The sequence below is a fragment of the Carassius carassius genome, chromosome 37 (assembly GCF_963082965.1).
Source record: "Carassius carassius chromosome 37, fCarCar2.1, whole genome shotgun sequence".
Classification (NCBI taxonomy): domain Eukaryota; kingdom Metazoa; phylum Chordata; class Actinopteri; order Cypriniformes; family Cyprinidae; genus Carassius; species Carassius carassius.
The window spans coordinates 15,629,691-15,657,466 of NC_081791.1; the positions used below are offsets into that span (position 1 = coordinate 15,629,691).

The window sequence follows — 27,776 nt, forward strand, 5'->3', positions numbered from 1 at the left end:
TTCACACAACTCAAACCTGGTTTAAAGTCTGGCACAATATTTTTTCTTTGTTATTTAAAGAGCACGTTAATAATATGTGCCTATAGGCGGTTGCACAATGTATGTACACTTTGCTTATTACACACACAGAGATGCGAAGCAGCACACAAATATTTTTAAAAATGAAAAATTATATTCCGGCATGTAAATAGCGAACCTGCCATGGTGCAAGCACAACTGACTTGGGAGATGAGACTCTGATTGGTTTATTGCACGTTACGGCCAAAAAACACCCATTACTCATTAAGAGAATAAGAACAACCTGTTTAGACCATGCGCCTGGGCGTGCCGTCCGTTTTCCTGTCTTTAAACTGGCGAAAGTGGATTCAGACACGCCTTGAGTGCACCTGCACCATGCGCTTTAGACCACGCACTTCGATCGTCAAAATAGGGCCTTCTGAGTCAATGAGTGACTCTTAGCTCTGATTAAGCAATTCATTTCATATTAATTAAAATGTGTCGGTATGTTGGAGCATTTAAATAGTTTTAAAAAATTATGTCTTGTTCATTTAGTGTTTCAACACTCTGAAAAACATCTTCATTATGCTAAATTAGATCTACTTACATTGTTTTCAGGGCCAATTTGGTAAAAAATTATGGTCCCTTTGATTAAAAAAACAACAACAACTATTTAAGCCTTTTAAAGCAAATACACAACTACTGTGATATATAATGAATATTGTCAGAAACCTCAAGATGCTGAGGAAAAACAAAATAAATTTTTATCTAGATTTCCCAGCCCTAATGCCTGCCACAATTAATCAGCGCATGCACATCAATGTTTTGTTATCTTGTTTCTCAAAGATACATTACACACAGGTCTTTATAGGTCAGATGGAAGGTATTTCACATAACTGGATGCAGATGTCAAAGCACACACAGCCACTCGCGCACATGCACACCGTGCCCATCTGACTCTGACACAGGAATAGAAAGACTGTCAGGGTGACTCAGCTGTTCTCAAGCTTGTTATCTGTCTGAGACCAGCACTCACATTCCCACTTTACTGCTGCCCCGCATTGCCAGTGTGACTGCCTATTAATAAGCTAAGAGTGCTCCAGAGGCTAAACATTAATTACGTATCTACCCTTTCCTCTATCAAAATCTGTGCATGTGAATGCAGGAATCGCTGAGGTTTGTGGATGTCAGAGGCGGATAGAGATTTGGGCTGAATTTTACTTCAATTGTGCCAAAAATCATAATAATGATTATTTTGGTAAATATTGTAATCAGCATTATTTAACACGTTATGCATGGGCCATATGATAAAAAATTGATGTGAAGGATTTAAAGAAAGCGATATATATATAAAATATTTATTTTCTGTAAATAAGGTTGCTACGACATCTACATAAAAAAGTAAAGGATAAATACAATAGAATAAAAAATAGGGCTGGGCATTAATTGATTAATCTACTTTTTTTTAATGACGTCGATTCAGTATCGATTCTCAAAAGTCACAAATCGATCTTTTTTGGTATTTATTTCAGCAAACATTTAACACAAGATCTGATTAACGTAAATCTTATCATTAGTCTTCTCCACTAGATGTCACCCTCTTATTTACCTTAGTAACGTAAACCATGTCATTTATTCATTTGATTTCTGCAAGAAAACTACCATCATATAACACACACAGCAGCTGCAAGTTCTTCATGGCAGCCTGTCAAAAAAAAAGTTTGGTTTAACATGAAGAAACTGTGACAGAAATGTATTCGCCTGTTGTGCAGTCTTAAGACTTAAGACAATAACAACACTACTACTAGTGTTGTCAAAAGACCTGGTACTTCGGTACCAAGTCGCTACTAAAAAAAATTAAAATGTCATGGTACCAGGTTTCTTTAGGTACTGGTGGTACAGAGTACCCGGTCGACCCGGTTCTTGACGCATACAGCGCTATGATTTCCGCGAAGCAGAAAACTCGTACGGAATCTCAAAATCCAGTCATGAAAATGAAACTTAAATTTTAATATGGACAGTCAGGGAATTAGTGAAAGTTAGCATAAATTAATCAAATCAAATCTCCATATGGACCAGTATCTGTAAATGATTATAAATTAATAAAACAATTTTTTAAAGAAATAAATCACACAATATTTCTTCCATGTTTTAATTTGAATAGCAAATGCCCTTTATTTACCAGAAAATAAAATGTTTAAATTTCATTAATTAAAAGACAAATTAAATTTGGGTGAAACTTGTTTTCTGTTTTTCATAATTATATGACTTGTAGAAAAACTTTAAACACAATTGTAAATAAGTATAAAGAATGGCATTGGTTTTATTTTTAGTGATAAGTTTTTATTTTTTTATTTTTTATTTTTTTTTTAGCATATTTTTGTGTTTTGCTTTGGTACCGAAATTGGTACCGAGAACCGTGGATTTTTACTGGTATCGGTACTGAATACTGAAATTTTGGTACCGTGACAACACTAACTACTACTACTACTAAATGTTTATAAAATTTAGTTTTGTAAAAAAAATTTGCAGTAAACCAAAGAAAGAAAAACTGGTTTAATTTTAATTTGATAAAGATAAATTAATGTTTTATGCCTTCATTTGATTACCAGAAAAAATAAGAAAAACATTTTGCCCTGTTATTGTTTTAAAAAATAGTACCCTATACAAAAAAAAAAGTTTAAAATACAGGTGTGTGGCTCTTAATTTTTTTTTTATTTATTCATTTTTTAGAAATATCAATAGCATTTATATTAAAACTATATTCATTAAATGTAACCAAAAAATTGTGACTCGAATCAAGAATCAAATCCAAATGAATTGAGAGCTTGTTAATCAGAATGGAATCGGGACATCTGAATTGATACCCAGCCCTAACAAAAAAGATACAAATTGTGCTAAGTCTAAATTATTCTGTTAACATCTTACTACAGAAATTGAAAGATCTAATGTAAAACTATAAGAATTAAGCTTCCTTTGTTTATTTTCTTTCTTTTTTTTTTTTAATTTTTTTTTTTTTTTACTTTGTAAATATTTGCTTATTTTAGAGTAACATTTGTTAAATCAGTATTTGCAGTCAGCGCCAATAGCCTCTTGATTTAATGCCATTTCACTTCAGGCATCCTTAGTTCATGTCCAAGCTCACGGACCTTTCCAGATTCAAGTCAAGTCAAGTCTGGTTTATTGTCAATTCTTCCACATGTTCAGTACATACATACAGAGAATCGAAATTGCATTACTCTCAGACCCCCAGTGCGTACAGATAACATTAATATTAAAGCCTAAAAATAGGGATGTCCCGATCAGGTTTTTTTGTCCTCGAGTCCGAGTCATTTGATTTTGAGTATCTGCCGATACCGAGTCCCGATCCGATACTTCTATAATACATTAAAAAAAGAATAAAGAAAAGCGAAAAAACAGATCCAGGATGTTCAATAAATTACATTTTGAAATATATTCAAATATAAAACAGCTATTTTAAATAGGCTAGTAAAAATATTTCAAAATCTTACTGTTTTGCTGTACTTTGGATCAAATAAATGCAGGCTTGGTGAATAGAAGGGACTTCAAAAAAAAAAAAAAAGAAACCTTAACAAGCTTACTGTTCAAAAACTTCTGACTGGTAGTATAGGCAACTTTATTTTTTCTCTAATTTCTAGCTTTTAATTGGCTTAGAAATCTATAAATGCTGGACAATAACAAATAATAATGATTTGTTTATATACTACAAACACTGTTTTCACATAATGTCTTCGTGTTTGCATAAGTTTCTGTTTTCCTGTGAGCACCACAGCATTGCTGGACGCTTTTGTCCATATTAGGAATATCCTGATATCAGCGCGACAGTGCGCTCCGGCTTCGAGTATGAATGAAACACACACTGCATGAGGGTTTAGCGCTCTGTGATGTTCATCTCGCTGTATCCTGGGTCCGAATGAAATATCAGGTCATACGCAAACTATCATGTCTCTTTGAGTTTGAATCTATATTTATTCACACCAGCTCATGCCGCACGCGTCGCTGTTTCTGTGTGGAGTCAAAAGGGTCTAACTCTGTGCCACCGCATAACAAAAGATGTGTTAAAAATTAATGAGAATATATATATATATATATATATATATATATATATATATATATATATATATATATATATATATATATATATATATATATATATATATATATATATATATATATATATATATATCCGAGTCCTGATCGGGAGGTAACGTCCGATTCCGATCGAGTCTGAAACCACGCGATCGGGCCCGATTTCCCGAACACGTGGTCGGATCTGGACATCCCTACCTAAAAATCTAGATCAAATATAAAATGTAGATACAACTATACAAGAAGGGAATGTAAAAAAAAAAGACATTATAAAATTAAAAATAAAGTTAAATAAAGCAGCGCAAATTCCAGCCCCACTTAACTAATTGTCTACATACTGTCCTATCATAATAAAAGGCAAAAACGCCAAAAATACATTTCTAAAAAATAAATATTTGCATCTACTTCTGCCAATAAAAACTGGAATGGTTTACCACTACATAAACAAAAAAAACCTCTATATATTGCTTTTGCCCAATCATTTTTTAATCCTTTCAAGAAAACCGAAAAGTTTTAGGTTCAAACCCCACGCTAGGCAACCCACAAGCCATCACCATTCTTCCACTTGAGCAAGGTAGACCGACGGCAAAATAAATGTACTATATGTTGCTTTGAATGAAAGCAACTGTTCTGTCATCCTGTATAGTTCAATATATCCTGAACCCAGTGGCACACAAACACTCCGTTTGTGCCCACTCACGTCTGAACAGGACTACACCTCTGTTTCTCTCTCGCTTTCTCTGCCTTGAAGGCAGCGTTGAGAGATGGCAGATTTGTCAGTGTCAGCAGACCGCAGTGTTTGCAGCGGCAGGGAGTGGACACACTCACTCTGTCACCCACACTCACGCAGCACACGCTCACTCAGCTGTAGGGATTTTATCAGAGAGGGTAAAACTCATCCATCCTTACTGCTGTTTATCTTTCTCTGCCGGTCTCTACTCGACCTCTCTCGGACCCCGTGACTCTGCAGTCTCCATACACACCGGGGCAGAATGCCGGCACGACCCCTCTGGTCTACTCATCGCCAACCCAGCCAATGAACACACAGCCTCAGAGCCGCCCGGTGAGTGCCTGTGATTCCATGTTATTTTTTCAAATTAGACTTCTGTTAGAAATGCTTCCTTTATGCTGAGCGCTTTGTTGTTGTTTATAGTGTGGTTTGTGGTCATTAGTTGGTGCTGTGTATATGTTACATATAACATACCTTGCGTCATTACTTCCTCTCGGGAAGTGTGCTGCATATGCCATGCACAGCTTGTGGTTTATGTGTTTGTGGGTGATAATTCTTACCTCTCGCTTCTTTCTTTCTCTCTGATTCTTCCCCTCTGCCATGCCGCTCTTTGCCTTCAATCAGTTTGCCCCTGGGCCTCGTCCTACCCATCACCAGGTAATGTACGCAAATGCATGGCCTCCTTGCATGCAGTGACGTTAGCCAGTAGCTGTTTTATTCACAAACCTTAAAGGAGCTGCTCCTTAAAAATGTATCATTTCAGACAGAGGGCCAGGACAAATGTTTGTTTGTTTTTTGCTGTGTAGTGTATTAACATTATAAATTAACCTCAAGGAACATATTACAGTAATTTTTCAAAAATAATTGTAATCATTTTTACAAAAATCTTAAAGAAATTAATTTCCCCTGGGTGAGGACTACTGCTCTGTGGTATTGTGAATTATTGTACCTGGCGATGTGGTCCCTACATTAAAACATAGTCCCGAGGCCTATCAGTTTAATAGCAAACAAATATTACAAGACTGAATTCACTCTGCACACATTTAAAGGGACAGTTCAGCCCAAAATAAAAATTGTCTTCATTTACTCACCCCTCTGTTGTTCCAAATCTGTATGCCTTTATTTCTTCTGTGCTACTATAGGAGATGTTTTGTCTCATGTTTTTTCAATCGGCCCCAGTGTTATTTTAGAACATGTTTACATTTGGAAGATTTGGTTTGATTAAAACAAACTCTGGTGTGATTGGTCTGTTAGCATTGAATAAGTGTAAACTCCTGCCGTTGTTTGACTTCTTAGTTCAAGCTCTTCATGAATTATAAACTGGTAAAAATACCACTAAAGTATGTCCTAAAAGTGCATTTATCCCAGCACACAGCATTGTTTTGGATGTGTAGCGAATCAGCTCAAAGGGGAAATATGAATAATCAATCATAACTAGTTATGTTTAATTATAAATATTTAGATCCGCTGTAAGTATTTACTTGACATCTCAGTGTCAACTGTCTGTCAATTCGCAGAAAGTTACTTTCCTGGTGAAGGAAAACAACTTTCGTACTGTACAATTCTACTCAGAGCAAAAATCTGCATGATTAGGGACTCCAGTTATGAACAAACAATGAACGACCTCAAGTGTGATACAAGTAAGACTTTATTAACTACATAAATACTTAAACTAGTCTAACATACACATACACACACACACACTCATACAGTTGAGTCTTGCACTGGAGTTTCTGCATCTCAATACAACTTCTCTGATCTGGTGATCAGTGATCTATAAAGGGTGAGGAATGGTAGCTTTGGAGGTTTATGACCCTTTGTCCTCAGGCATATGTTTCCCATACGGTCTTTGATTGGGTGTGGATGAAGAAACTAAAGATTCTGGTAACACGAACACCTTCCATAGGTACAAACATATAATGCAAATGAACATTTAGACCATTAAAAATGCAGCCGAAAGATACCAAACATGGCATACCTGTGATCTCTGTTAACAATAGTATGTGATTCTAAAATGTTAATTTAAAAGAGTTTGTATCAATACTGTATAGAACAAGGTTACATTTGTCTGTTTCAAAGTGAATTTAGAGTGAAAACTCTATATTTCCTTCGAGTTGTAAAACACTCATATATTGATGTGTTTCTTTGTTACCATATTAACCAGAGCCCTGGTTTTCTCTAGCACATGTTGGGGAGGGGTAACGTTCACTATTTGTTAAATATAACAAATAATCATGTGTCTGATCCACCTCATTCATTACAGCTGTTTAAGTTCACAAAATATGTCATAAAATCTGTCCTATCAGCTTATGACTGTATCCTAATGCTTTTGTTTGGTATCGTTAGATTTGGTGTTAAAAATCACAGTGTGAACACAAAAGTCCCAAGTATTTTTTTTTTAGCATATGCACACAGCCGAACGCGTAGCCTTTCAAAGTATAGTCCATTTGATGTACGTGAACGCAGGCAGTCCATCTTTGTCCAGCATCTGCTCTATTTTTCTCCAGAGCTCGGGGCTCCAGACTGCGCTTAAAACGGTTGCATTTGCAACCAGAAATCTTAATTTGCGAATTAAGTTTTCGCTGAGGTCGCCACTGGTGACTAATAAATATATATTTATATATATATATATATATATATATATATATATATATATATATATATATATGCATGTAATGCTTTTTTGTCAATGTTTTGCAATCACGTCTTTTGTTATTTTGATGTTATAAACTGAGATGATACATATCGAAGTTTTAATTGAAAAGCATTTACAAGCTATTTAAAAACTAATAAAAGAGGAAAATAGTGAAAACTCCAATGAACTGCCTCACCGTCACAACCCTACTGCAGTAGTATGACTTTGTTTGGGATGGGAGAAACAGACATCACGTTGCCTGTTATGTCTTTTGGGCTGTTGAGCACAGTGGCACTGAGAACATTATATTTCACACACTGTAAGCTCTTTTATTTTCCAAATGTAATAGGATTGGTCACACAAATTGTTCAGTTTGTAATGTGTACCAAACCAAAGGCCTCGTATCGAAAGGTTCAGTACAAATACGTGTATCGTTACACCCCTACTGGTGACGAAATTTGCTTCATGCGCACTGTATGCAGACCCTCGGGTACACGTAAAACCGAAGTATACTTTGGCCTTAAGTGATCCAGATTTTTGGCAGTATCTTGCAATCCATTTAACCAGTAAGCAATTTGTAGGCAAAAAAAAGATGTGATAATCTATCAAATAAGAAAGAAAATCATACAGGTTTGGAATGACATGACAAAAGCTGAACTGTACCTTTAAAACATCAAATGGCAACTAGCTTCAGTCTTGTAGTGTGCTTACTTTATTATAGGGTCTGTTTGCTACTGTAAGCTTAAACTCTAGCTCAAACTAAATAAGTCCACTTGTTCAGAAGTGAATAGCCAGGTGTAGATAGTAGATCTTGTCTGTAGTAGTCCATTATAAGCGACTAGCTACATTATCTACTACATTCGATCGCCTTGTCTGGCTCTTTAAACACTTGACACACAGACAGAAACGCACACATTCAAAAATACTCAACAGGGAGCATACTGTTCAGCGACATATGAAGTTCAGGATTGTTTGTGTAATTTCATTGATCTTTGTAGATCGCTGGGATGTATACATAATTCTGCTTTTTATTATTATAAATCACGATGCCCTAAATGATTTACTTGAAGTACCACCTGTGGTTTTAAAGTCATAGTTCATCCAAAAATGGAAATTCATGTGATTCCAATTTTAAAAGGCTTTAAAAGTCTTATTTTACATGTCATTTAACACCATCACTATGTGTCTTCATCTGGGTGTGTTGTTCCTTGTCTGAATTATTATCCCGTGATTCATCCCATTTACAGTGAGCTTTGAACTTCTGTCTCTTTAAATATTGAACTTGTTTCTGCTCAAGCCTATTTATCTTCCATTTCGCTTTATCAGTTTATTTTGAGCATCTGTGAGGGTTAGCGGATTTCAGGTCCTGTTTCTTGTGCATTTCCACATAAAGATGATGTCACTTGGCCACCCAAAAAGGAGAGTATAGTGCCCTCTTGTTTTGTAAATGGCTTTCCCTGAAGGAAAGGCTCTTTGCATGCTCTGTACTGCAGATCTCTCCTTAAGTGTGTGTGTTAGTCTCTCTCTATCCCTCCATACCAATTAGTGCATTATCCCATTAGCTTCTCTCTCTTTCCTGCTTCAATATTCAAGGGAGGATTCAGACCCATTCAGGTAATTTGCAAGTCTTGAGGAAAATGCATGGCATGAAGTCCTCCATTTCTATTTCCACATCATCTTCCTGCTTCCCAGCCGTCAACTGCACTGCAGCTACCCACCAGAAAGACAGCAGAAACCTCCATTTCAGTTTACTTCTCCACTGTATATGTTCAAGTTGGTCTTATTGATTTTAAAGTGCTTGCTGTATTTTTATTTTGTTAGGGTTGCATGCCGACCAGTTTCTTTCTATATGCATTGATTGCTTCCTGTTGGAACTGGTTGTCGACGGGTGGATTCACTGTTGTAATGCTCTAGAAAACATGACTGCTAAAATGCAGACATTAAGATTCTGTTTGATTGTTATAGGAGGATTTTCATGCTGCTTTTCAGCTGTTAGACGTTGATTTCTAACAGCATTAATGTCTTCAGTGAATTTAGTGACATGTTTATTGATGATGGGTTTTTTAATGCACCAGTGCTCATAAATACTATAAAAAAATATGTAATTCAATTGTTTTAATTAAAACAAATATAGTTGATGAGAAAAATATAGTCAAATATAGTTAGTGAGAAAAAATACTGCAAGACATTATGCACCAAAAAAAAAAAAAAAGTAGGGAAAATTGATTTAAAAAAACCCAGTATGTTGAGGATTGATCTGCTTGTGCTGGACGAGCAAAACACTGGTGAGCTGAATCGCTTGCTATGCCAGCAGGTTAATTTGCAACATTTAACATATTCTATCATTCTATCGTTTGAGGAATGGTAAGATTTTTTTTTGAAGGAAGTCTCGTATGCTCACCAATGCTGCATTTATTTAATCTAAAATACATTAATATTGTGAAATAGTTTTGCAATAAAAAAAAGCAGCCATTGCTCTAATCATGTCACAAGATCCTTCAGAAATTATTGTAATGTGCAATATTAAAAATAGTAGTCCAGAATCATTACTATAATTTTACTTTTGGACTCCTGGCTCTGTAGATCCTGAAGGTAAACTTATATATATTTTTTTGGTGTGTTTAAGTAGGTATTATTTGTGAGCCATAAACTGCTTTTACAAGCTGCCACTCATGACCCAAGAACCAAAGTTTTGTTAACCATATTTTAACATAAAAAGGATAAATTATGAGATAATTTAATGATGTGATGAAAAGTATTGCATTAATATGATGATTGTTGTCTAAAACTGGACAGTATGATTTGATTAAAGCAGCTTATGAACAGTCTTCTCATTAAAAGTTTCATTATCTCTGTGTATGATAGAATGGTCAGAAGAAGATCTGTCCTACTTTTGTCCTTACAATTTCTGTTTAAAAAAAAAATTAAGCCAAGTGATATTAAAATAATCTCTAAACTCAAAATATTAACTCAATAATATGATGTGGCATCGAGACTGTCAAGAGCTCTGAATAAAATGAATAGTCCACAGTGTCTTGGACCACAGACCTGTTATGTTTAAAAGTAGTTTCAGGCAAGGAATGGAAACTTAGTTGGAAAAGTAATGGAAAAGTGTTTAGAGGCAAATTATTACATGTAAAAGTTCTTAAATTGCAGCTTGTTTAGTCACTTTCAGTTTTCGTTTCATTAAGAATTTTTATTGTGGTGCAGCACTCATTTTTCGTTGAATTGATTATACATGTGTATTTTACATTTCCCTTGGTTCATCTACTGTACCATTTTGAAGGCTACATGTAATGCTTGGCCTAAAGAAGGGATCTTAAGTCATATTGCCTTCCTGTTTGGTACGGCATTTTAATTGGTAGTGTGCATATGATGCCTTAAAATGCTGCCTCTGTAGGTAGCGCTGCTGGCTCCTGATCTTCTGTGGCAGTTAGAGTAATGCTGCATCTGCAGATAGTACAGCCTCTGTCTGTGTTCAAAGAGCAGCTTGCTGACTGTCCTTAAGGGAACTCTTCTCTACTGGTCACACCCACAGTCTCCAATTACTGTGTGTTTTGGTGTACTGTCAGCATCAGAGAGTTCAAGAAAGACTGTTTACCTGTGACAAGCTTCTCCCATCTGCTTAATAATTAAAATCCTTTTCACATCAATGTCACTCACCGCACTTTAGGGTATTCTGGTTCAGACATTGTAAATGTTTGAGATCTTTTTAATTAAAGGTTTCTGTTCAATCAGTCTCAAGTGATATGTGCTTCATATGATCTATCATTCAACAGTTTAGCTCACGGCTGTAAATATATTATGGTCTGATGGTTGTTATTAAATGGGATGTTAAATATGTACAAATGTTTGGGGTTGGTAGATTTTCTTTTCTTCTCTTATTCACATTAAAAGCTGTTTTTTTTAAATGAAACATGAATGAAATGATTACAGTGGTTTTCTATTTCAGTATATTTTATAATGTAGATTATTTCTGTGATGGTAAAGCTGCATTTTCAGCAGTGTCACATGATCCTTTAGAAATCACTTTAATATGCTGATTAGTTGTTTTCAGGGTTGAAAAGAGTTGTGCTTCTTAATACATACATTTTTCATGATTCTTTGACAAACATTACATTCAAAAGAGCAGCATATTTTTAAAAATAGAAATCTTTACTGTCACTTTTTTTTAAATTAAATGCGTATTTCCTGAATATTTTTTTTCTTTTATACTGACCCCAAGCATTTGAACAGTAGTATATATTTTTTAAATAAAAAACAGCTAAACCTAAAATTAAAATATAAAGCCAACAAGCTTTTCTGAAAGACTTCTGTTTTCCATACACGCACACGATGATAATTGTTTAAATGTGGTTGTCACTCCTAAAATGTAACAATGTGACCTTTGTGTATAAAATATAATTAAGAACCCAGAATAGGAGTGACACCTGTATTTAGCTGTAGTGTGTACGTGGCCCTCACACATTTCCGAAACTGTTAATACACTGATTAAGTGGGAAACCAGTTATCCGTTTGTTTGGATGAAAAATAATGATTCACTGTTGTTGTTTGGCCTTGGTACATAGTCACAAGTGTGAAAGCTTGTCAACAGGTCTATTTTAGGGATTTATTAATAGGAAGTTCTCTTCATAGTATAGCAAATAAGCTGCTTTAGTTTGCTAGTTCTCTTCAGAGTTGAAAAGAAAAATCTCCCTAATGTGAAACCATTTTAACTAAAGTATTAAAGGGATAGTTCACCCAAAAATGTCATTAATTACTCACCCTCATGTTGTTCCAAACCTGTAAGACCCTCGTTCATCTTCGGAGCACAAATTAAGATATTTTAGATGGAATCTGAGAGCTCTCTGACCCTCCCAGAGATAGCAAGGATCCTAAAGGCCCATTTACACCAAGCACGATAATTATAAAGATAACAATAAAGATATAGTTCTAAAAATCGTTTTTGGGTGAACTAACCCTTTAATACTTTTGTATTCTTTTGAGTGCATGTTACTTGGGATGATATGTTTTTTCTTTGTTACTTGCATGCTATTACTTAAATAGTTTTACAAATATGTCTTCAGTGGACTTCATCTTAGATACACAACATGGCTGAAATGTTACTCTCATTGGTTTGTCAGTGTTTCCAAAGGTGAGCCACATAACTGATCTCTCCTCACAGTTTTTCCAGAGGACGCAGATGCAAACAGCGCGGTCCGCCATTCCGATCAACAACCCTCCGATTCGGCCCAGTTCTCAGACCCCCACAGCAGCGGTCTACCCCACCAATCAGGCCATCATGATGACCATGGCTCCCATGCCCTTTCCTTCCCCACAAACAGCACAGTACTACATCCCTCAGGTCAGACAGCACAAGACTGCAGACGGGAATCACGTTACACTAACTATATCTGGACCGTGTGTTTATATCAGGATGTTTAATGCACTAGACTTTATTTGTTGTGTTGTTTATGTACAAATTAGATTGCAGAGTTCTTTTCTGGTTATATATGTATTGGTTTCAATTATACGTCACTCATTTGTTATTTGTAATTCTACAGTACCGTCACAGTGCTCCTCAATATGTGGGGCCTCCTCAACAGTACCCAGTCCAGCCCACTGGACCCAGTACCTTCTTTGGTAGTCCAGGGGACTTCTCTGCAGCTTATGGTGAGTTTGGCACCCTCTTTCCTTACAATTTCACTAGCTGACATATTTTCAGAAAATTACGACAAATGTGGCACATGATTGTGAGCAGTTTTAATATACTTTATGCGATTTCCCTTTGCTGCAACAACTATATAAATTACAGTTTTAAATAAAATTTGTAAAAATCTAACATTTATTGGATTTATTTTATGTAAAGTTATATAATTGTTATAAAAGTAAAAAAAAAACATTTATAAAGTTATGTGTTGTTACGGTACCAAAATTTCAGTATTCGGTACCGATACCAGTGAAAATCCACGGTTCTCGGTACCAATTTCGGTACCAAAGCAAAACACAAAAATATGCTAATTAAAAAAAAACCTTTTTATCACTAAAAATAAAACCAATGCCATTCTTTATACTTATTTACAATTGTGTTTAAAGTTCTTCTACAAGTTATATAATTATGAAAAACAGTAAACAAGTTTCTCCCAAATTTAATTTGTCTTTTAATTTATGAAATTTAAACACATTTTATTTTTTGGTAAATAAAGGGGATTTGCTATTAAAATTAAAACATGGAAGAAATATTGTGTGATTAATTTTTAATTAACAGTAGTAGCAGTATCACATACATTTTACTAGTGTTGTCAAAAGACCCGGTACTTCGGTACCAAGTCGGTACTAATAAAATTTAAATGTGACGGTACCAGGTTTCTTTAAGTACCGATAGTACCGAGGTCCCGTTCAAACCCGGTTCAGCGCTATGATTTCCGCGAAGCAGAAAACGAGGACGGAATCTCAAAATCCAGTCATGAAAATGAAACTTACATTTTAATATGGACAGTCATGGAATTTGTCAAAGCATAAATTAATCAAATCAAATCTCCATATGGACCAGTATCTGTAAATGTTAAGCCGCAAAAGTTGTTTGAAATATGAATCCGTGTTCTGCGCGTCTCTGTGTGAATTAATAAATGGCAGAGACATGCGGGTTTGTTTACTACATAGACTGAAGCGCATGACGCTTGCATTAATTTCAGCATCTGAGCTTCTGAGTTCTGTCTCCATCAAGCGATCTGAACTTTTCAGTTCATCTCAATGGACGCACAGCGCACCTGTATTTGATGCTCTGTAAACTCTGTGTGAAGGCGCACGACTCGCCGTCGCTTTACTGATAGCGCTGTTTCTCACATGCAAAGAGAGAGAGAGAGTCTTACCACGCTGAATCGACGCGCTATATGTAAACTATTCTTTGTTGTCTTCTCCTGTCAAAATAATGGAGTTCATTTAGAATTATTAATATTTATTTTCGAACAAGCAGAAGACATACCGGTTTTTCCGGTAGTGGGCGGAGCTAATGCGCAAATGGCAATTTCATTGGCTGGCGCTGATCTCTTACAGTCCCTGTTTTGATTTCAGCAAATCATTTTGACTGAACGCAGACAACTTGATTAATATTCATGAACCCAGCAGCTCATCAATTCATAGTGCATTGTATATACATTAGTATGATAGTAGAATTAGTAGTAGTATTATCTTTTAATAATAATTAATATGATCTATTACTATTTTTTTTACAGAAAACCCTCAATGACCAAAAATATCTTAAGCATCACCACCAGTCTTAAGTTCAGTTAAAATGACAAAAATGCATTCATTAGGCCTAAAAGTTAATTTTTACATAAAGGCATTGTGCTAGAAATATTACTATTATTTAGTAAAATGTAGCCTATGTGATACTGCTAATACTGTTGAAAATTTTTATAAAACTTTATTTTTTAAAGAAATAAATCACACAATATTTCTTCCATGTTTTAATTTTAATAGCAAATCCCCTTTATTTACCAAAATAAAATGTGTTTACATTTCATAAATTAAAGACAAATTAAATTTGGGTGAAACTTGTTTACTGTTTTTCATAATTATATAACTTGTAGAAAAACTTTAAACACAATTGTAAATAAGTATAAAGAATTGGTTTTATTTTTAGTGCTAAAAAGTTATTTTTTTTTAATTAGCATATTTTTGTGTTTTGCTTTGGTACCGAAATTGGTACCGAGAACCGTGGATTTTCACTGGTATCGGTACCGAATACTGAAATTTTGGTACCGTGACAACACTACATTTTACAAAATAATAGTAATATTTCTAGCACAATGCCTTTATGTAAAAATGAATTTGTAATGAATGCATATTTGTCATTTATCTGAACTTAAGACTGGTGGTGATGCTTAAGATATTTTTGTTCATTGAGGGTTTCTGTAAAAAAAAAAAAAAAAGTAATAGATCATAATAATTATTATTAAAAGATAATAATACTACTAATTCTACTACCATACTAACAATATACAATGCACTATGGATTGATGAGCTGCTGGTTCATGAATATTAATCACGTTGTCTGCCTTCGGTCTAACTGATTTGCTGAAATCAAAACAGGGACGTTAATAGATGAGCGCCAGCCAATGAAATTGCCATTTGCGCATTAGCTCCAACCACTACCGGAGAAACAGGCATATCTTCTGCTTGTTCGAAAATATGAATAATTCAATTAAGACAACAAAGAATATAGTTTACATGTAGCATGTCGATTCAGCGTGGTAAGACTCTCGCTCTCTCTCTTTGCATGTGTGAGAAACAGAGCTATCAGCAAAGCGACTGCGAGTCATGCTCCTTCACACAGAGTTTACAGTTCGGCAAATACCATAGACCGTAAAAGAGGCAAATACAGGTGTAGTGTGCGTCCATTGAGATGAATTGAAAAGTACAGATCGCTTAATGGAGAGAGAACTCTGAAGCGCTCAGTCAGTGTTCAGCGAGTGAAAATATATCTGCGCCAATCTTATAATAGCCTCGAACACAAACACACTGGGGAGTAAAATCTAAGAATTTATTAGCCAATGGCTAACAATAGACATAATTTAGTCGCCCTGAGTAAAATTTATTCACACATGCGAGTGATTTACTCGCAATGTAGAGGCTGTTTTGACGGTTTTCCGTGAATACCTTTAAATTGACACTGGTTTTACTCAAATGAAACGGTAAAATGCTTGTGAAGTGACTCAGAACTGTTCTGGTGATGTTGTTTGTGTATTTATGTCCTTATTATTGCAGGCGTCATGCAATTCAGTCTATGTAGTAAACAAACCATTCATTCATTCACACAGAGACATGCACGCAGAACATGCAGGATGCAGATTTCAACCAACTTTTGCGGCTTAACATTTACAGATACTGGTCCATATGGAGATTGATTTGATTAATTTATGCTAACTTTGACAAATTCCGTGACTGTCCAAATTAAAATGTAAGTTTCATTTTCATGACTGGATTTTGAGATTCCGTCCGCATTTTCTGCTTCGCGGAAATCATAGCGCTGTATGCGTCAATAACTGGGTTGACCGGGCACTCGGTACCACCGGTACTTAAAGAAACCTGGTGCCATGACATGTTCATTTTTTTTTAGTACCGACTTGGTACCGAAGTACCGGGTCTTTTGACAACACTAAAAGTTATTATATTTTACCCTTTTTGTGCACAAAATGTATAGCATAGCTTTCATTCATTCATGCATTTATATTTGAATTTATAACCTTTAATTTTATAGGCTTTGCTATACTATTAATTGATTAATCAGAAATGATCAACACAATTTTCATTTTGGTGTGAATTAGTTTTTAATATGGAACTTAAGTTGTCTTGTGGGGTTTGTTAGGAGCAGGACCTCCCTACTATCCTACGCAGCACATGTACACACCATCTCCACCCATTATAGTGCCTACACCACAACAACCTCCACCTGCTAAGAGGGAAAAGAAAACAGTGAGTGTCATCATTGCATACATTGAGTATCTTTATAGCAGTATGTAAACTGGAATCCATAATGCCTTTAGGAAATTTGTATTGAAAAAAATTCCTATTTAATTAACAAGGCTTGAGAAATCCAGAAAAGGTAGTAAATGATGTTTCTAATGCTTTATCATTTAATTATCCGGCACTTTATTGTCCTCCAAGATCCGCATCCGAGACCCCAACCAGGGTGGCAAGGATGTGACGGACGAGATATTATCAGGGGTGGGGCGGCCCTCCTCCACTCCTACACCTCCACAGGTAAGATGGCCAATCACAGAGTTCGAATCAAACACACAGATCCATATAAACACGTACAGATTTAGCTTGATATTGCTCCTTTTTTAATTTCTGCACCTTGGGAATCAACTTTTACGACTTGTGCCAGAAAGCGACCATCCAGAACTGTAAAATCCAGTCTGAACACCATAGCAGTCCCACTGACTGACTTTGTAGCCACACTGCCGAAGTTTCTAATCCTTTATATTCAGGACTTTATCTTCTTATCTAAAGCCACAGCTTATGTCTGTTAATCATCACCTTTATTTAAGAGTCTTTTACCCACAAGCCACCAATTTTAAGCTATGCACAATTAATGTATACTCATAAAACTTTTTTTTTTTCCTGTGGAAGTAAAAGTTTTTTTATTTTAATGTAAAAAGTTTCAACTTGCATATTCTGTCACACTTGTTGTGGTTCTTCCTCATGATTGTTTGTGTCATCCTGATCCCTTTGTACTCCTCATCTGCACAGTCTAGATAGAATATCCCTCGTCCTCTATGTGCATAATCTAAAACAGGGGTTTTCAAACTATGGTCCATGGACTGCAAGGGGGTGCGGGGTGTCTGTGTCAAAAGTGATATCACAATATTTTATGAAATGTATTTTAACAAGAATAAAAAAGGCAGTGTTTTAGATCTAAAATTAAAAAAAAAACAAAAAAAAACATATGTTTTAATATTTTCTTGTAACATACACCATCCTTCAAAAGTTTGAAATCAGTAAATATTATTAATATTAAGAAATGTGTACTTTTATTCAGTAAGGACACATCAAATGTTTCAAAATACTTACTAAAGGCATTTATATTATTACCAAAAATATCTAAATAAATAAACAAATAAATAAATAAATAAATAAAATCCTGAAAAGATGTATTATCGTTTCCATAAAAAAAGTATTAAGCAGCACAACTGTATTCAACATTGATAGTAATAAGAAATGTTTCTTGAGCACCAAATCAGGATATTAGAATGGTTTTCTTAAGGATCATGTGACACTGAAGTTATGGAGTAATCTACACTTTAAAATGTTTAAGGGTGTCCCCGACTAAGGATTTTCAAAGTTGAATCTGAATTTTCTAATAAAACAGCATTTTATTAAAATAGTGTTCTCATTATAATGTTATGTATGTGACATTATATAACAGTCCCAGTCAAAGTTATTAATATTCTGCATTGTTGTTATTTGTGAAATCAGACAATGAGCACCCCACATAGCCAATTACAATTTTCGACTGTGATATTAGTAGACGATTCAGGCTCCTCCTATTGAAACATCGACTCTTCGGGGTTACCCCAAAAAATGTTTTTTTAGGTTAGTGCTGTCATCAGATTAATCGCATCCAAAATAAACGTTTTTGTGTATATAATGTATATATGTGTACAGTGTATATTTATTATGTATATATAAATACACATACATACAGTATATATATTGAAAATATTTGCATGTATATACATTTAGATATTTATATTCTTATATTTTGTATTATGTATAAATATATTTCATATATCAACATAACATATTTTTCTTAAATATATACTTGTATGTCTTTGTATTCATAATGAAGAATAATGAAGGATATACTGTTAATTTAATACATTGTTGATAGTTAAGTACATAGCTAACAGATAAAACCCAGTCATTTCTTTTAACACACACACACACACACACACACACACACACACATATATATATATAATAAATTTGCATTAAATTTTACATTTTTACATGCAGTATAAATTAATCTATGTACAAGAGGGATCATTTTTGGGAGATTTTTGGCATAAAATGGTTTAAAGCCTCCTAATTGTCACCCATCCCCTCTGTGGGGGGGGGGGGGGGGGGTGTATAACAATTCAATCCTAATCTTATCATGACAAACTATATATTGTTGGAAAGGTCTAAGACTCCTAAATAGATTTTTTTTTTTTTTTGTTAAAAAATTACGTTGAAAAGTGATAGATTCATTTATGACATGAGTGCACCTCAAAAATCTACATCATAACAGGAGTTCTGACCTTTGTCAAAAAAAGTCTTCTTCATTGCCTTTTTCTCTAGCACACTTTAGAAATCATCAGAAATATAATGTCAATTGAAAACTTAAAATCTCAAAATTCATCCTTTGAAACCCATTTCAAAATTAGACTGCATTTCTATGAAAATGGTACATCAATATCATGTTACAAAATGTTTTCATTCATGAATTATAAACATTTAAGTTTGGATCATGTACTTTCACGTCTGTGTTCAATAATGTGAGAGACAGTTAAGGGGTTAAACCCCCCCTAATCTAAGGCCATGTCCACACTAATACGTTTAGTTTGAAAACAAATCTTTTTCTCTCCGTTTTGGCCTTCTGTCCACACTGAGACAGACATACAATCGTGAGTGTGTGCGACCTGTACATGTCAGTGAATGGTGGGTTCTTTTCGTAAATAAAATAATCCTGTCAGACGAACTGCATAAAACGTATGTCTGTTCCGTGTGTATCATCTGTAGTGAGCTTTTTTGAGGCTTTGCGCATGTGCAGAAAGAAAATTTTATGTTTTCTGATGTTTTAGTTTGGGTGAGACTAAGTTTGCAAAACACTTGAAAACGCTAGTGTGGACAGAGAGCGTTTTAAGAAAAACGCAGTTTTCAAATGCATCCAGATTAATGTAGATGTAGCCTAAGGCATTGTCCCTGTCGATGGAGCACTCACTATGTTTTGACATTTCCTCTGTCTTCTCTCCCTGAACGTTAACAGTGTCTGTCTCTGCTCTCTTTCCCCTTTTCCTCCCTATGTTTTGTTCATTTGTGCCCCTCTTTCTCTTCTCCATTCTCTTTATTTTTCTGTTTTTTTTCCCCTTCTGTTTGTGTGCTTCATACGTGCTTGTGCCTCTCTATGTTGCTAGTTTTTATGCCGCCCTCATTATCCTCACAATTTCTACCTCAAATCCCAGCAGCTGAACAGCCAGGTAGTGGATCACGGCAACGTCAGGTATAACATGGACAGCGCCCAGCTTCCTGCAACCATCGACTTGAAAGCAGGTCAGGCTTTCCAGCAATTGCCACCTTCTTCACACAGGTTCAGAGCAGTGGTCCACAGTCACAGGTCTGAGAGTTATAAACAGCAAGGAATAAACAATCCTGAATGCAAATAATAAAATGCAACTAAATAGGCTTATTAGGAAAAATATATACTTCTCATATACTGCAAATTAAATATAACATTTAATTTATAATTTAGTTTTATTTTATTTTATACATTTATATTATATTTTATTTTGAGACATGTCACTGCATGTCGTGTCTAACCTCTCACGGCAGGTGAATCATCAGCTTGAGATCGGCCTTTATAGAGACCGCCGATCAAACTTCCCAAAGCAATTATCGTCTGATGGTGATCAGTAGCTGATCAATCAGAGCACCCCTATAAGTGTATATTGTACTAGTTAATTTTCACATAGAAATTCTTAACATCACTTTAAAGCTGTTTTTTTCTGTTATATTGCCAACAATATCACTCCAAAAACATGAGCAAACTGTGAAGCGAATTTCTGTATTCTCAAGATTTATTGTATATTTAAGTTCCTTACTCTATCAGTTTATATAGCTCTAATGTTTTTCCTTGTTTACTTTATGGCTCTAGATGACAAGCCAAAACTAGAGTTTGCCTCGCAAAGAACTGCATCTCCTAGATTGCAGGAGCCAGAGACTCCATTGGAGAGAAGAGATCCCAGCAGCCCAGTCCAGGCACCCTCTCCCCCACAGAAAAGTGAGCTTCCCCCCTCTGGCCCAGACATGGCCTCAAGTGTAGCTACGACCCCGACTCTTTCCATACCTGCCTCAACGGTGGAGTCAGCTGATATCCCGAGCCCATCAGCTGAGCCTGTCCCCACTAAAGCTATCACACCAGAACTGGAAAGCTTAGAGCCGGAGAAATCCTCCTCAGAGCAGCCCTCACCTCAGAGCCTGTCTACGTCCCTTGCCCAGCCTGAAAAGGCCATCAATGGGCTGACAGACACCGATGCTGCTCCCTCGAGTGAGGACTTGGAATCCCAACCCAGGGAAGTCTCTCCGTTGCTGCCTACTTCTAGCGTGCCCCAGTCCCCCAGCCCGGAGCCCAGGCCCATCACACCGGTGCTGGAGGCCGAGTCTGCGGCTGGAAAGGCGGATAGCCCCTCGCCCCCTGCTGAGGACAGCACTGGATGTCCTGTCACCACATCCCTCTCCACCTCCACTACTGCTGCTATCTCCACCACACCTGCTCCTCCTCCAGGACTCACGCACCCAAGTCAGGTTTCTGCAGGGTCAGCCAAGGGACCGTCTACAGGAGCAGAGCTCAAGGAAACAGGGAAGGAGACGGAGGCCTTCCCGGACAAGGGAGGCGAGCCCTTCTTGCACTCCAGAAAAAGCTCAAGTCAAGGTGAGCAGTCGGAATATACGGCTAAGATGAATTGCCATGATTTAGGGGTCGGTCGAATAACAAGACTTTTCTTTGTACAGCTACATCTAGTGCACCAAAGACCTGGAAGAAGCCAATAGAGGACATACCTGTAGGGCACGATCTGTGTTCAGACAAAGAGGTAAAATTATTTTGCATATGTACTTTTTGGGTCGATCATATTAGTGCATTTTATTTATATCTATTCTAAATAAAGTAATTCATTATAATTATTCACAACAAACAGACATTTTTCATTGAATTTATAATCTTATCAGTTTTAGTTATTTTATAATTATTTTATATTTAGAAATGGATAATATTAGTGCCTTGCCATGATAAAATTTTATTAGCGCAATTAATCACAATTTTCTGCGATTAATCGCACAAAATTCAACAATGAATTCAAAAGTAGTGAATTGCGCCCTTTCTTCATCTAAAAGTACTGCTATATGAACAAACGTGCAATAACATTTGGTTTGCAATCACTTTAAACAAATAAGGTGCTTTTTTTACCGCAGTATTCCTTTTACATAGTAGCAGTTAAAATATTTCTTGTAAATCTCAACATATAACATTAAAGTAATAAAATTATATATAAAACCAAAGCTATTTGACACTGCCAAGGCATTGTTTTTGTAGAAAATATTTTATAAATTGTTGAAAAGCAAGTTATGCTCAGAGTCCAGAGCCTCGATCATAACCTGATCGATTGTGGGACCCAACACAACAGAGTGCTGCGTGGGACAACACTTGATGGGCGGGTAGAGACTCGTGTGTGTGTGTGTGTGTGTGTGTGTTTGTGTGTGTTTGTGTGTGTGTTTGTGTGTGTGTGTGTGCAGGATGCAGGAGAATAAGGGTGCACTCACACTAGGTATTCTTAAAGGAACACTCCACTTTTTTAAAAAATAGGCTCATTTTCCAACTCTCCTAGAGTTCAACAGTTGAGTTTTACAGTTTTCGGATCCATTCAGCCGATCTCTGTGTCTGGCGGTAGCACTTTTAGCTTAGCTTAGCATAGATCATTAAATCTGATTAGACTGTTAGCATCTCGTTCAAAAATGAAATGATTACGCTGCCTGCAAATAGTCCTCAGCTAGTTTGTGTAGTTGCAGCAATAGCAGAGTTGCTGGGGACTATTTCAGGCACTGCATAATATCACTGCACCTGCTGCACCCATGGTATGGCAGCAAAGTTCCTTAATTATTACGCCAGAATGAGAGTATACTTCCTAGACATATCGGCCTAGAAAATCGCTACTTTTCATTTTCCGTTGGTTTTAGTACACGATGGAACTACAGAAAAGTCAAGTTTTAAATGGGAAAAATATCTACATTCTTTGGTAATTTTTGAGCGAGATGCTAATGGTCTAATCAGATTCAATGATCTATACTAAGCTAAGCTAAAAGTTCTACCGCCAGACCCGGAGATTGGCTGAATGGATTTGAAAAACTGTAAAACTCTACTGTTTAACCTTTAGGGGAGTTGGAAAATTTGCATATTTAAAAAAAAAAGTTACGACTAAACAAACTGCAACCAAGTGTGGCATGGAGCGATCACTCTAGTCAGATGCACTCGGGTGCAGTTCGTTTAGTCCTCCCTGGCTCGGTTGGAAGAGGTGGGGCAGAGCGCAGTTCATTTGGGCTCGGGCACGGTGCGCATGTAGTGTCGGGGTACTAAACTCCTGATACGTGCAGCATTATTGCGTGAATATTTCTGTAATGAACAATTATTTCAAATTAGTAAAAATTCATAATCATGGTAGACCTTTTGTTTGTTTTATTCTGTGTAATTTGCAGCAGTGTTTCAAGAATTTGAATGTGATTTGACAAATCCAGTTGCTTATATCGCTTATATGTATGTGTTTGGTAGGAGGACGTGGATCAGTCCTCTATGGAACCTGCTGCAGAGATCCCCAGTCTTCCTCCTGTGGAGGTGGAGAGGAGGCCGTCAGCAGAAACCATGCTTGAGGAGAACGGAGAACAGGAAGTAGAGCCTCTGAGAAACGGGGCTGAACACGCCTCTGAAACCAAAAGCAGTGACAGCATGCACCCGCCTGCAGTCAAAGAGCCGCTGATCAAAGCAGTGCCACGTAAGGCCATCTCTCTATAACCTTCTCTAGTTTCCCGCGTGTGTATCTGCCAGGTTTTACCACTGAAAGCGTTTCTGCTCTTCTGCAGAGCCTGCAGAGAAGAATGGAAAGAAGCAGTACGACAGAGACTTCCTGTTGGGCTTCCAATTCATGCCTGCTTGTGTGCAGAAACCAGAGGGGCTTCCTCCCATTTCTGATGTTGTTCTAGATAAGGTCAGACAATATTACAAAGACAGCTTATTAAAAAGTTAAAACAATAGCTTCTACTATGTGAACACATTACATTGACAGCCCTATTTTGAACATGTATATCATGGTTTTCAAAGCAATAATTGAAAATTCCCATAGAAATGTATCTTGTACCATAATTAATTAGCACTGTCCCATTAAATGGACTGCTATGGAAATCTGTTGAATCTGTGTAAAACTCATTAGTGCTCTTGTACAGAGCAGTACGTTGTTCTTTAAGAGAAGCCTAATGTGTTTCTCCCTCACTGAACAGATTAACCAAAATAAGCTGGCCATGCGGCCGGTAGACCCACGTGTAATATCCAGAGGCCCGGACTTCACACCAGCATTTGCAGATTTTGGCCGACAGATTTCAGGAGGCAGGGGAGCCCCGGTTCGTCCCAACTTTTTATATTTTTATTTATACAAAAAAATATGGAGTTTTGATTCATTACTACAGTGAGCCAATTATTATGCTTTTGAGATCTTTCATTTAGTTACAATTTACATTCCCTGTATTATGATTCTACGACAATCTATTTTTGTAAATAATATGCAAAAACATTTTTATATAAATACCTGCATATGAATAATCAGACAGATACTCAGAAATTTATATCAGCTGCTCACCTTCATGTTACTCTGAACTCATATTTTTCCTTGACGCACAAAAGGAGACGTTTAGCATTTGTCACTGGTTTCTCACGCATTCCTTTGCTTATCTCTCACTGCCATAAATATATAACACAATAAGTCATTTATTACGCGCTCTACCTTAAATGCAATTAAATTCTAATACTTCACATGAATTAAAACATTTTAAATTGATCTTACTTTAGATATGCTCTTAATTCTGTTATTATAATTTCTGTTCCGTCAGCTGCTGAATGTTGGCCTGCGTCGCCCATCTGGACGTAAGATCATCACAAATGTGTCGGTAAATGATGACGTGCAGCTGAAGACAGCAGAGAATGCATGGAAACCTGGCATGAAGCGGGACAATGTCATTGACGATTCAGAGACCATGAAAACTCAGGTCTTCCTGCACTTACACTCAATCCGGAACCAAATGCAAATGTCAGATGCCTTATTTTTATACAAAAGCATGCTGTGGTATCCAGATGTTCAGCTATGATTAAATCATTTATTACATCATTACTTTCTCTTATATGGAAAGGAAATGGAGCTTGGGATTGATTGTTGCATTCTGTATTGGAAAGTTAAGTAAAGGACACTCAGTAATGTGTTCATTGATATTTTTACAGGAGCTTTTCCGAAAAGTCCGTAGTATTCTCAACAAATTGACACCACAGATGTTCAACCAGCTGATGAAGCAGGTGACTGACCTCACCATCGACACAGAGGAGCGGCTCAAAGGAGTCATAGACCTGGTTTTTGAGAAAGCCATTGATGAACCCAGCTTCTCTGTGGCTTATGGCAATATGTGCAGCTGTCTGGCCATGGTGAGTCAGACTTTCCATTAAAACCAGGGTTTGTTCAAAATGATCAAGTGATTTACAAGTTAAATAGATCACTGATTCATTATTTAAATGTTTATTTGTGATTTTGGGAGCACAGTGAAATTGGAAACTGAGTGTGTTTAGTTGGTGAGTGCACATCTAAATTAGTCACATGCTGTGTGTGTGTAGTTAAAAGTGCCCATGACAGATAAGCCCGGCACCTCTGTGAATTTCCGGAAGCTTCTTCTGAATCGCTGTCAGAAGGAGTTTGAAAAAGACAAAGTGGATGACGATGCCTTCGAGAAGAAACACAGGGAGCTGGAGGCAGCTACTTCAGTAAGTCCTTCAGAACCAAAAGTATCACTAAAACTGTTAAAGGGATCTTAAATGGATCACAGGCCATTCAGATTGCCTTGATGCAATTGCCTATAATAACATGAGATATGAGAACGTTTCTTAGAATTATTTGTGTGGATTTAAATGACCTCCAAAACATTTTCAGCAATTTTATTCCATATTCTCTTTTATAAATAAATATATATATATATATATACATATATATTTATTTAGAGCCAAGAACCAAGAGAAAACATTACCGTCTACAGCCGCTCTATGTCTTCAGTGCCCTCTCGCGGCTGTAGACGGTAATGTGATTGGTTCATTTCTCTTGGTTCATGTCATATTAATTTTGATAAATAAGTCGCACCTGACTGTAAGTTGCAGGACCAGCCAAACTATGAAAAAAGTGCGACTTATAGTCCGGAAAATACGGTAGTTAGTTACTGTCATCGACCCTCATGTTACTCTGATCTCATGATTTTTACTGTAAAAGTAGTCGATGTAAGTCTTTAAAAATCTGTGTGTAACTTTGTGATTCTGAATTTCTCAAAAAAAAACAAAAAACATTTCAGCCCAAATTGCTTTTGAAGGCAATAATATATGACCGATGCGTGATGTGTCTTGACTGTTTTAGCATATATTTCATGCATACAACATGGATATATTACAACAGGTGAACGTCAGAAAAATATGATTGAGTAGCAATACGTATAATTTTAGATTTTGAGAGACGACTTGTTGCCAAAGAAACTTATTATGACTGATTTGATTTGATCACCTGAGGATTTGACACTATAAACTGTCTACCGACTTTTGTGACCCAAATTTATTTGCCAAAACATTTCATTTTGGTTTTGGTGTTTCAGTGCGTCGCTACTTTTCTCTGGTGATGTATGCTGGATTTCTCCAATCATTTAGTCTGCTTAAACTCCACCCTTTTCTGACAAACCACTGCTAGCTCGCATTTAGATCTGCCTTCAACCAATCAACAACCAATGAATTGAACCAAGTTCTCCCCCTACATTTTTAGCATTTTCGATAATCCGTTTCTTTTGGAAAGAACTCACAATACAGAAGAAAAGATCTGTCATTTCCATTAAATTCCAATAAAAATTCTATAAAAATTCACAAATATAAAACAAATTCCAAAATTACCTTTTTTTGCAATTCAATTATATCAGTTTAATCAAAGAAATAAAGACTGAAAACTCAATATTAAAAGTTACTGTAAGGGCTTCTTCTGAAAATAATCTCCAGACTTGTCCTCTTTCTCTCATTCTCGCTTTCAGGCTAGCGAGCGGGAAAGGCTGCAGGAGGAGCTGGAAGAAGCCAAAGATAAGGCCCGCAGACGCTCCATTGGCAACATCAAGTTCATCGGTGAGCTCTTCAAGCTGCAGATGCTGACAGAGGCCATCATGCACGACTGCGTGGTGAAGTTGCTGAAAAACCATGATGAGGAGTCACTGGAGTGCCTGTGCAGGCTGCTCACAACTATTGGAAAGGACCTGGACTTTGAGAAAGCTAAGGTCAGCGGTTTATCATAATCGGGAGGATGTCCTATATAATGGGTATTAAGAATAACTGTCCTTCTAATCTGTTAATTGCTGCTGCAGCCCATGTGAATGCATACAGACTCTTGCTTATTTCAATGCAAATATGCAAAGTAATCTATATGTTGGCCATTCTTTGCACTGCAGTAGTGGAGTTCTGCTTTTGCCTCTCACATCCACAGAGCCTCGTTTATATCATCTGCTGTTTGAAAACAAATCCTAAATGAGTCATTTTAATGTGCTCTGCTTCCAAAACTCACTTTGGATTCAGCTGAGAACTGTGAGGGTTGTGCCTAATGCACTTGAATGGGTAGTTCATCCAAAAATAGGAATTCTGTCATTATTTACTCACCCCGTCTCATTAGTTGATCTTTTTTTTTTTTACTTTAATTAAAAGCGAATGTCAGTTCATGTCAGCAAAGAAGTCCATTAAATAGTATA

The 27,776-nt window shown here is 36.4% G+C and overlaps 1 protein-coding gene across 5 annotated transcripts in view; it reads left to right on the forward strand.

The window, feature by feature from the left end:
• LOC132118161 (eukaryotic translation initiation factor 4 gamma 3-like) overlaps positions 1-27,776 on the forward strand; it is a 51,388-nt gene that overhangs the window by 15,895 nt on the left and 7,717 nt on the right. For 2 of the 5 annotated variants that reach the window (XM_059527768.1, XM_059527771.1), the window contains exons 4-20: positions 5,078-5,170; positions 5,462-5,494; positions 9,066-9,086; positions 12,637-12,816; positions 13,016-13,124; positions 16,822-16,928; positions 17,121-17,216; positions 20,183-20,270; positions 20,872-21,648; positions 21,729-21,808; positions 23,539-23,758; positions 23,847-23,971; positions 24,261-24,380; positions 24,867-25,022; positions 25,252-25,449; positions 25,636-25,782; positions 27,075-27,311. In XM_059527768.1, the coding sequence (XP_059383751.1) occupies positions 5,078-5,170; positions 5,462-5,494; positions 9,066-9,086; positions 12,637-12,816; positions 13,016-13,124; positions 16,822-16,928; positions 17,121-17,216; positions 20,183-20,270; positions 20,872-21,648; positions 21,729-21,808; positions 23,539-23,758; positions 23,847-23,971; positions 24,261-24,380; positions 24,867-25,022; positions 25,252-25,449; positions 25,636-25,782; positions 27,075-27,311 (2,787 nt within the window). The remainder of the gene's footprint in view (positions 1-5,077; positions 5,171-5,461; positions 5,495-9,065; positions 9,087-12,636; positions 12,817-13,015; positions 13,125-16,821; positions 16,929-17,120; positions 17,217-20,182; positions 20,271-20,871; positions 21,649-21,728; positions 21,809-23,538; positions 23,759-23,846; positions 23,972-24,260; positions 24,381-24,866; positions 25,023-25,251; positions 25,450-25,635; positions 25,783-27,074; positions 27,312-27,776) is intronic. The other 3 variants (XM_059527769.1, XM_059527770.1, XM_059527773.1) reach the window with 3 other exon arrangements.